The following is a 10,268-nucleotide window of genomic DNA, read 5'->3' as shown; positions in this document are numbered from 1 at the left end:
ATCCGTTTCCAGTTTCTTCTCACTATACCATTCTGGATGTTTAACTACAAAGCATGTTATTGAAGAGACTTTTACCGGCTTATTTTGTCTTGTAGAATATTGAAATCAACATGGAAAACATTAAAGGTGGACACTACATTTTACACCATTCGCCTTCCATAAGTAGTCTTGAAATAAAGTTTGGAAATTCAGGAAAATTATGGCATACAATATAGACCATGAGTTTGATGAGATTGCTTCTTTATATTTTCCTCCTCACTGTCTCCATTACTGCCCTTTTTATTGCTCTACATCCAAACAGTGAAGATATTTCTTATTGAGAATATGTTTGATGACTAGACTATCGGTTTTATAATTATTTTTCTTTTTAAAGAACGCAATGAAGCAGAGGACCTAAATGACACCATTACTCTGGACCTTTACTCTGCTGTATCAGAGGAAACATCAACCCAAAGCTCATGGGTTTCAGACTTTCAGATTCCTTGGCAAAGATTTCCATTTAGACTGTCACAGGCAATCACCTGTGGGGTGAGAGCTCATCCAGAAGGCAGGAGGAGTATGGTCAGAATTGTTGTGGAGGTCATGCAAGTTCACTGCAAAACTCCTAAACGCTCAGCTTGTGAAGAGATTGTTAGCAATCTCTTGTAATCATTGTATCACATCCACAAACATTTTCAGATTTCACTGACAAAGGAGAAAGACTAGGTCCTGGCCATTATTCATTACTGAGAAGCATCAAATGTAGAGTTGAGCATGTTAACCAGGATGATGTAACACACAGATTACGTCGACCAAAGAGAACCAGGAATGAGGAAGACTGCAGTCCAGAGAGAGATGATACTTCAAACGTGCTTCGGCACCTTGTTGATAGCTATGGTTGCATCAATTGGCAGCCAGTTCAGCTTCCTGAGGGAGAAACTCAAGCTCCTCTGGAAGGAAAAAAGAATAGATTGTTAGCAATTTTCAGTTCTCAAGGCCCAGAAGCTGTGGAAAGACCTGAGTTAGAGGATCTTCTGCTCCTCACATACATTTCTCAGCATCAGCTGTCCCTCAGTTTCAATAGATGAAATTCAAGAGCAATGGCCTTTCTTGTTTACGCGGAAATGTTTGTCTAGTCACTTTGAAAGACTTGCAGGTATCGAAATCTGTGAACGTTTGAGTCAGGCCCTCATTACCAAAGGCAGGAGAATACTCAACTATTTTTCCAGCCAGAAGCTCAAATGTAACCTTGGTATTAGAAATGTCATTCAGGAGATAGAAGATGAAGGAGTTTTAACCAACAACAAGGTCGGCACAGCAGCCATACTTCTCATGAAGTACTACAATGAAAATGAAGACTCCCTTTTCCTTTTGGCAGATGTAAATTTTTTTTTCTCCGATAATTCTAGAATAAATGCTGTTTTGTTTTTTTCGCATAGAATGTTTTGGTTTGTTGTCTTTCAAGAAATCTCTACCAGGATGTCCCTGGAAGCAGAGGGAAATCTGCCCATCAGCTTGGTGAGCTGTGATCTTTTTGTTCCTCGATTACATTTTGCTCTCGATTTATGAGGGCTTTCTCTAGAAAAGGAGGGCAAAACGGTAACCTAGCATTAGCCAAATCTATATATAGCCTCACCCCTTTTCAAGTCTCCACATTTTGATCTGAAACCTCTGCCCCAGACAGTGTCTTGAAAGAGGGATGGCCATCTGCTAGAAAACTTTGAGCTGATTGGAAGATGCCAGCTGGTGTCCGTCTACTACTGGCTACTGTAATATAAGTTTCAGTGGGTGCACGGGCAGAATATCTTACCCTCCAGTCAGAACCTAAAAACAGCACCAGTAGGCAGCAATTATCAAAGATACCCTTTATTAGTACAACCAAATAATACACCACGGGCGAGTTCCACTGTGGAACTCGTCGGCTACTGCCTCTTGTCCCTTTACAATAAAACCAGCCATTCATTACAAGTTAAATCAAGCAACCGGGTACTTAGATGGCCCAGTCAATGCGACCCCCTTTCCCGGGATCTGAGATTCCAACACCCCGGGGTTCAGCTTGCGAGGACGGCGGGTGGGTCCATGGCTCAGGTCTGGCTGCAAAGAGTTTTCTGCGGCAGATGTCGGCGTGGTCTCGGCACCCAACTACTCCCAGTCCTTACTACTGTAACGTGATGAACCTGATGATCCTTGCTTCCCTGGGGGTGGACCTGACTCGTCGTCGGATTCCGCTCCTCCTGATGGGTGTTCTGGCTCATAGGACCTGGACGACCGTTTGTTCCGGCATGGCTGCTGGGATACTTTGCTCGCTGGGACCTGACCTGCCTGCTCTTTCCCGCACTGAATCACAATAAGTGCAATTACAAAGATCAATATACTGTTGGAATTATTCCCTACCCATGGACACGTAAAAGTTTTGCTCCTGCTTCAAATTATTACCCCACGTGGATACCTTACTAATTTGCTGACTTGTGTGCTTCCAAAGGGATTATAAGAGACTGTTGAAACCATACACTGTTCTTCGGAGTGGGGTTCGTGCCTCACCACTGTTGGCCTCTTCCTGTGGGATTGCGCCCTGCTCTGTTGTCGGGGTTCTTCATAACTCTGGTTTGTTCAATGACCAGGTGGTCTCTGGACGGACCACCGTGCCCTTGAAAAGCAGGGTATGTAACATGATGAAGGAGCTATTTCCACCAAGGTTATTTAATCTCTACAATAAAAAGATCCCATCTTCTGGTTTAAATAAAGGTTTAAAGGTGGATTTCATATTTACTATGGAATCCCACGCCTTACAGCTCATTAAATAAAATGTAATAACCTCTCACTTCATTACACTACCTAAAGAAGGTATCAAGCCTCCCCTCCTAGCGCTTTAACACTGCCCATCTACTCTGCTGTCTTCATCGCCAACAGCCCTAACCAACTGCAAACGATCCCACCCCTCAGAACCGGGTGCCACAATGACAGGTCGACCACACACACCCTTGTACAGTAGATCTGCCACCCTTTTCTCATTTCCGGCCTCATCACGCCTGACAAGCACCAGCTGGCGTCCGGTCGCCACGCCCCCAGAATCTGGTAAATCCCATCTTCTGCCTTTCACACTACCATGGCATGTTGCATAATGAAAGTGTTTCTCTTATCTATTTAGTTAGGAGTTTGTTGACTGCCACCTGCTGGATGGTGAGTTCAGAAAGGCACATCATCTTTGAACTGCATACAGCAAACGGCTTTGCCGATGCACCGTCAGTCTTCTATGGGTCATTTTATGTTCTGAATCTGGAATACCAGGAGGCAGCATGTGCAACATTGGAGTTAACTCAAAGGTATGTCATAACATTTATATCAGGGTTGTCAAACTCATTTTAGCTCAGGGGCCACATTGCGAGAAATCTAGTCCCAAGTTGGCCGGACTGGTAAATTAAAAACTTCAGATTGTTTTCTTTGTTTTAATACAATCAATATAAAACAAGGCTGGAGCCTGAGGACAGTGTAGTACAAGTACAACACCTGAAGTGTACTTGAAAATTTGAAAAAAAAAAAAAATCAATCAATTAAAAAAATATTCCTTAGTGATTCAAAGAGCTTACAGATCACATGGCTAGATCAGTTTCATGCAGCACTTAAAGTATATTTGACTCATTTTACTTTACATCTTTTAGCTTTCACCAGCACATCAACATCAGAAGTCACATCCTGAGTGGCGGCCAACTTCAGGATGTGATTCAAGTTCTTGTGTGAGTCTTGAGCGCAGCTTTGTTTTATTTATACTCATTACAGAGAAAACTTGCTCACAAGGATAAGTTTATTTTCACCCTACATTGTAAAGTATGAAAATAAAGTTTACACAACCATCTCGTGGGCCGGATTTAACCTGCTTGCGGGTCGGATCCGGCCCACGGGCCGCATGTTTGACACCCCTGATTTATATGATCAGTGCTATGATGAATGAACTATCCCCAAGTTGGTCATTATTTTCCTACAAACCCAGGGTTCTTGAATTATACTGATTTATGTCCTTAAGGTTTTTTGTTGGAATTAACCCAGAAGAAGGGACAAAATGTACATCCAAATTTGGCACAAGCAGGAAGACAGGGACAAGCGTGAAGCGGAAGGTTGTCCACATTAATCCTCTTGACACAACTTTTCTCCAACGGCTGACAGAATTTGAGTGGAAAACTTCAAACTAGGTAGCAGTTTTCATTTTTCTAAACTTGATTGTAATGCAGTGCATAAATTATGCAACGCAGGCAAGGTGTTAAAAGTGTAGCTTGTTGCTTTTTGGAACATACCCGTCTCCTCAGATCACCCATAGCCCAAGTTGTCTTGACATGCTAAGAAGAATGGTCAACCTCTCTCCCCATGTTCCAAGGAACTGGCTGTTAAATATATTTGTTTTGTTGTATGACGCTTATTGTTTTTCTTACCTTTGTCTTCCAAATATTTCCAAACAAAACCATAATTTTATCTCTCCCTGGCGGAAGCTGAATCACAGGCAATTTATTGGTATGTTTTTCTGTTTTAATGGAAAGAAATCAAATTTAAAAAAAGATAATCCAGTGCATTTTGTTTACATCTTGATTTTAAATATATCCCACAATTACACAAACAAGTGTGCAGGTGTGTGCGCGCACAAGTACAAACCTTTTTTTTTGGGGAGCCTTTATTTTATTGCGTTATGTTACCATTTACTCAAATCTTAGTAAACTACGACATGAAAAATGTAGATTGCCGCCCACAAAAACACAGTACCCTTCGACAGCGATGACTATTTTCAGTAGCAAAAGTGTATGTTTATGGTAAATCACTGGAAAAGGTAGCATACCTTGAAATGAGCTTACGGTAACATACCGTAAACATACTGTTAAGTTCCACTCACGTTTATACTCCAAAGGGACACTTTGGGACATCTCCTTCACTTTCCAACAATCTTTATTATTCCAGTTTAGTGATTATCAGGTTGATAACCTTCAAAGAACAGAGACAAGTGTTAAACATCACAACATTTATATAAAATACAACAAAGAATGTTCTAAACTAAATCTTCCTACACTAAAAGTGTAAATGAATTAATTAAAACATGACTCCATCACTAAATTTCAATCAATAAATCAAGGTTTCAATCATTTTAAAATGGGAAATTAAAGCATCAAGTGTAACAATGACAATGACAAATCAAATGTCTACATGCTTGAAAACACCTGTATTTAATCAAACTCATAAGCAACATGACTTTAGTGGTCAACCTAAACAACTTCACGTCATAAACAAAATAATATTCACCAACCATTGGCGTCTTCAGAGTCAACTTATGAGTAGAGCTTGCTTGCTTGTTGTACTGAGAACAGCAACCCCACCATCTTTGCCCAGGTGTTTTTCATCACCAATCGGTGGCCATTTTGGAGGTGCTTTCTGGGGGATGTAGTTCTCAGTGGCGGTTGAGCGCTATCACCTCCAATTGTTCAGTTTTAACTCAACACATACAGCACAACACATATTTATCAATCACGGTATAATGTTGCGTTATTGACGTAATTTACTTGTGAAATATATTACGGTATTTTACTGGCAACGCTGTCAGAGGTTTTTTTTACAGCAACAAAACATACGGTTTGATTCTGGGATCAACACTGAGTGGTCAGTTACGGCTAACCATGTATCATGGTAGCATGCTGGCAACAGTGTTGCCAGTTTGTGGATAGGTAAAGTCTAACAGTGCAGCCTGTTTAGCAGGTTCTATAAAAGTGTGTGTGTGTGTGTGTGTGTGTGTGTGTGTGTGTGTGTGTGTGTGTGTGTGTGTGTGTGTGTGTGTGTGTGTGTGTGTGTGCGTGCCCGTGTGTGTGCGTGCGTGTGTGTGTGTGTGTGAGAGAGGTGCACCTGTTGTCTGTCTGAAACCATGCAGTGTGCTGCGCAGCTGTTTCTTTTTCTGCTCCTTGTTTCTGGTGAGTTCACCACAAAAATGTGTTTTTGAACATAAATTAGGGACATTTTCTTTCATGATGATGCTTTACTAGTTTTGTGATGTGAGAAGTCTAAGAAAGGTTAGTTCAAACTTCCACAATACTACACTACTTTGTTATTATCACAATAACTAACATGTCTCATGGGTTAGGGTTAGGGTTAGGGTTAGGTAAATTTGGTAAATTTACTAACCTTGTGCTCAAAATGGGTCATTACAACAGCTGGCATGAAGGGATTTTATTATGAGCTAACAATTTAAAAAGCTTCTGACTAGACATAAATGATAATGATGACTATGAATATTATTATTGTTATTAATGGTAGTAGTAGTGGTATCATTCTGCTTCTTCCAGTACAGAAATGTGTGTGTGTGTGTGTGTGTGTGTGTGTGTGTGTGTGTGTGTGTGTGTGTGTGTGTGTGTGTGTGTGTGTGTGTGTGTGTGTGTGTGTGTGTGGTATTCTGATTTCAGCTGCTAATAAAACAATGACTGCAGCAACACCAGAGGATGAGTTGCCGTCAGGCTCTGTGGAGGTGAGAGTTTGGGATCAGACTCTTTATGAAGTTATTAAACGTTCTATCTCCAGCTGAGTGGGGCCGTTTTCATACATGAACCAACCTGGCTTTGTGGTTTAAATCGTTTATGTGGAAAACAGACATCATTCAGTTTTTGCAGCTAAATTTAGACATGAACAACTTTAAATATCAGTAAAGAAAAAAGGCCTAAAGGGTTAAAACACTTTTGTATAATAAAATGATAAAAGGGGACACTAGGAGGCAGCATATCGCCACAGATATCTCGCACATCTAAACTGCTCTTTCAAATTGAAATGGGACCTTTCATTAAATTTGACTGTTTGCATTTTTTGTGCTGACATGTGGGTCTCTACTGCCTTCTCAAACTTTATAAATGTGGGGAAAAAACATCCATTCATTTTATTGTCAGTGTTTGGCTTAGGAATTATATGCTTAAATATAAAAGTTCCAATTAGCATTGACTTCCCCCCAGATTTGACATTTTTGTTTACTGAGATATGGAGCAAGGATACACTGAAAGGGACTTCTCGGCTGGCCTGGGAACACCTTAGGATTCCCCCAGGCCCAAGTGGCTGGGACAAGATAAGTTTGGGCTTCTCTGCTTAGGCTGCAACACAAGTCAGGTCCCGGGGGCAGAAGGCTAAGGCCTAGTCCACACGTAGCCGTTTTAAAAAAAAAAACAAATATCCGCCCCTCCAAAAACTTGCATCCACACCACCCCGTTTAAAAATAAAACTCTGTCCACACGTACCCGATAAATACGTTGTTAAGGACATGCCAGACCTGTAGGCAGCAGTACTTCCCTGTTCTTAACCTTGTGCTTCGTCTGTGGTCTTCCACAAGGAGAAGTAATTCCGCTTGCAAAAACAAACAAGCAGAAAGCGCTTGGACAATTGATAAAGCGAGCGCAGCTCTGAGGGCATCCATGCTGTTGGCTAGTGTAAACACAGGTCGCACACGTGATGTCAGCATTTTTTTGTCGCGGAAAAGGACGTTGCGGACCTTAAAACTCCGGTTTTGTGTGTCCACACGCAGACACCCAAAACGGAGAAAACACAGATCTTCACTTTGGCCGGAGTTTTTAAAAAGATCCGTTTTCGTGTGAAAAAAGCTCTGTTTTCGTGTGGATGACAGGCCAAAACGTAGAAAAATATCTACGTTTTGGCAGATCCCCGGCTACGTGAGGACAGGGCCTCAGTGCAGAAGCTCAAACTTCCGTCTTCTCCACCAGTTGAGCTAGCTCCTCTAGGTGTGACATGGCTGCTGATAGAGGCAATAGAAACCCACGTGGCAGCACAGAAGGACTCAAAAGTGAGTCAGAAGGTAGCGTGTGTTTGGAGAGGAATAGTTTGACTTCTTGTGGTTGTTTCCAGCCTGACTGTGGCAAGTATGAAGGAGGAGTCTGTACCAAGCAGTATGATCCAGTGTGTGGTAGTGATGGCAACACGTATGGAACAGAATGTGTTCTCTGCCAGGAAAACCGGTACATAACACAGTCCTGCACGCACACATAAGTTCACCCTCGTCAGGTTCACCCTAAAGGCTGTCTGAGGGCGGAGCTCAGGTACATGTCCATACCATACCCTTCTGAGGGCTTCAGTTCCTGTTCTGGACCTGATTATTTCTGTCATTTTTCATTCAATTAACCTAAACTTGCTTGTTTATGTCTGATCAGAACGGTTGGTTTAACTGTTACTTTTTAGCCTGGCAAGCCCTGCTGTATTTGTGAATATATAAGGTTGCAAAACAAAGCAAGATATCTTTGCTTCGGCAAATGACGGTCTAGATCAGGTGTGCCCGATGCTCATTCTGGAGGGCTGATATCCAGCACGTCTTACTGTTTTCTCTGCTCCAACACACTTTATTCAGTGGGTGAATGACCTGTGCAGCAGCTCATCGGGCTTGCAGTTAACCGCCTGCTGACTGAAATCAGGTGTGTTGAAGCAGGGTTAACCCTAAAACATTCTGGATACCAGCCTTCCAGGACTGGGCACCCCTGGTCTAGATTATAGACTAGTTACTTTTTGCAGTTTTCTTTAAATTACATAAAATGAATAAATAGCAGGACTGAGGTTAGATAGGAATAGTTTCCTCTTTACACATTATGTATAGAGCTTTGTCTCCGGTCCCAGTTACAAGTATGAGTCACGATGTGGGGATGTTTAGGACCCAAAATGCAGATACCCCAGGATGACATGAGGCAGTAGATGATATATAGAAAAATCCTTTATTTAGAAGGATGAACAAAAATAAATCTAAAGCAGGGAGCCAAAAATCCAAAAACCAGATCAAGAACTGGAAATCCAAAAACACAGGTTAAACACTGAGAGACGTGACTGACAGAACTACAAACACACTGACAGCAACAATGGACCGACAAACACTGAGTGACAAGACAAGGCTTATAAACAGGAGGGAGGTAATCAGGGAAACAGGTGACAGGTGTGAGGAGTGTGAGCTGAGGACATTTTGATTAACAAAATGGGAAGGGAAGGAGCTTGACCAGAGGGCAGATAAACATTAACACAAAACTAAACCTAAAGCCTGAGGGCCAAAAACAAACAGCTAGTAACCAGACGGATGAGGAGGACTAAATAAAGATTGATTAGGAATGGGGAATGATTAGAAGGACACCTGGGGAAGTCTACAGAGGGCTAGAGGTAAAACTTAAGACACACAACAGAAATGCAGACAACGGACACATGAGGGCGCTAAGAGAGCACAAGAGGAGAACCTGGAGTGGGAACTGGAGGAGCTGGGGAACAAAGGGACACAGAACATGACAGTATGTCCCCATGTTTAAGGAAGATCTAACTAAACGTTGAGCTGCACAGAGTTTAGTAGCGTTTTGAACCTGTTTTTTGTGTTTGGCCGCTGACCCTTGCCTGCAAGGAGCATACAACATAGCTGCACGGGTTTCAGAGCATTGCTTTTGGTGCACAAGCATAGTAAGTAATAAATAACAAGAATACTTCTGTTCTGCAACTTCAACTTTTTTTTCAAAAGCAAATTTCTTGAAAGTAAAATTTACTTTCAGGATATTTTATTCGCTTGCATTCTGTGAAGTTTTGCTCTTCGATCTTCCTTCATTCATTATATAAGAAAAGTTGGCCCGTGCTCACTGAGCTAAATGGCTACTGGAACATAGAAGCTGCATGTGTGTGACATCCCCACCTCCTGTCAGACTGAGGGAGTCAGTCGGATCACAAAACTACTTCTTCTGCTGATGACCTTTAACGAGATTTCCACGAATACATACTCTAAACACACACTGTGTTTTTTACAGACAGAAGAAGAAGAAAGTCAAGGTGGCCAGCAGAGGACCATGTCTCCCAAGCCACAATGACACCGACACACTTCTGCGGCTGTAACGTGATGACCTCCAGAACTTAACCTGATAAATAAAATCACTCACTGCAGTTTCTGTCATTTATCTTCAATACGTCCAACCACTGGGTTAGGGCTAGCACCCGAAGAACACCTGCTAGAGATGACGGAAGTCTTAGCTCTGGTTTCTAACGCCACAAAACTGTGTTTTTCTTCTGTGTTCATCCTGTTCTGTCCGTGTCCAGCAGAGAGAACACAGCTTTCAGAATCTTTATTAACGAATCGTGGATTGAGACAGAAATGCTGACAACTGACTCACCTGGTTGGAAGCCCCGCCTCTACTGGCTGCTTCTCTTTTCTTTTTATAGAATACAGATCAATAGTAACGTTAGGATATTGGTGATATGACTTCACTGGATGAGATTAGACAACCTATTGGAACCACCTGTGTTCTGTTCCAGCCCCACCA

At 42.0% G+C, this 10,268-nt stretch overlaps 1 protein-coding gene across 1 annotated transcript; it reads left to right on the top strand.

Moving 5' to 3' along the window:
• The first annotated feature begins 5,820 nt into the window (after positions 1–5,820).
• LOC107388102 (serine protease inhibitor Kazal-type 1) lies at positions 5,821–9,891 on the top strand. Its single transcript, XM_015963522.3, has 4 exons — positions 5,821–5,918; positions 6,408–6,469; positions 7,846–7,955; positions 9,759–9,891. The coding sequence occupies exons 1-4, from the start codon at positions 5,873–5,875 to the stop codon at positions 9,841–9,843; spliced, it is 303 nt and encodes a 100-aa protein (XP_015819008.1). The 5' UTR covers positions 5,821–5,872; the 3' UTR covers positions 9,844–9,891.
• The last annotated feature ends 377 nt before the right edge of the window (positions 9,892–10,268 follow it).

The sequence above is a fragment of the Nothobranchius furzeri genome, chromosome 1, assembly GCF_043380555.1.
Source record: "Nothobranchius furzeri strain GRZ-AD chromosome 1, NfurGRZ-RIMD1, whole genome shotgun sequence".
Classification (NCBI taxonomy): domain Eukaryota; kingdom Metazoa; phylum Chordata; class Actinopteri; order Cyprinodontiformes; family Nothobranchiidae; genus Nothobranchius; species Nothobranchius furzeri.
The sequence above is the reverse complement of the archived record's forward strand: the minus strand, read 5'-3'. Positions and strand labels throughout refer to the sequence as shown.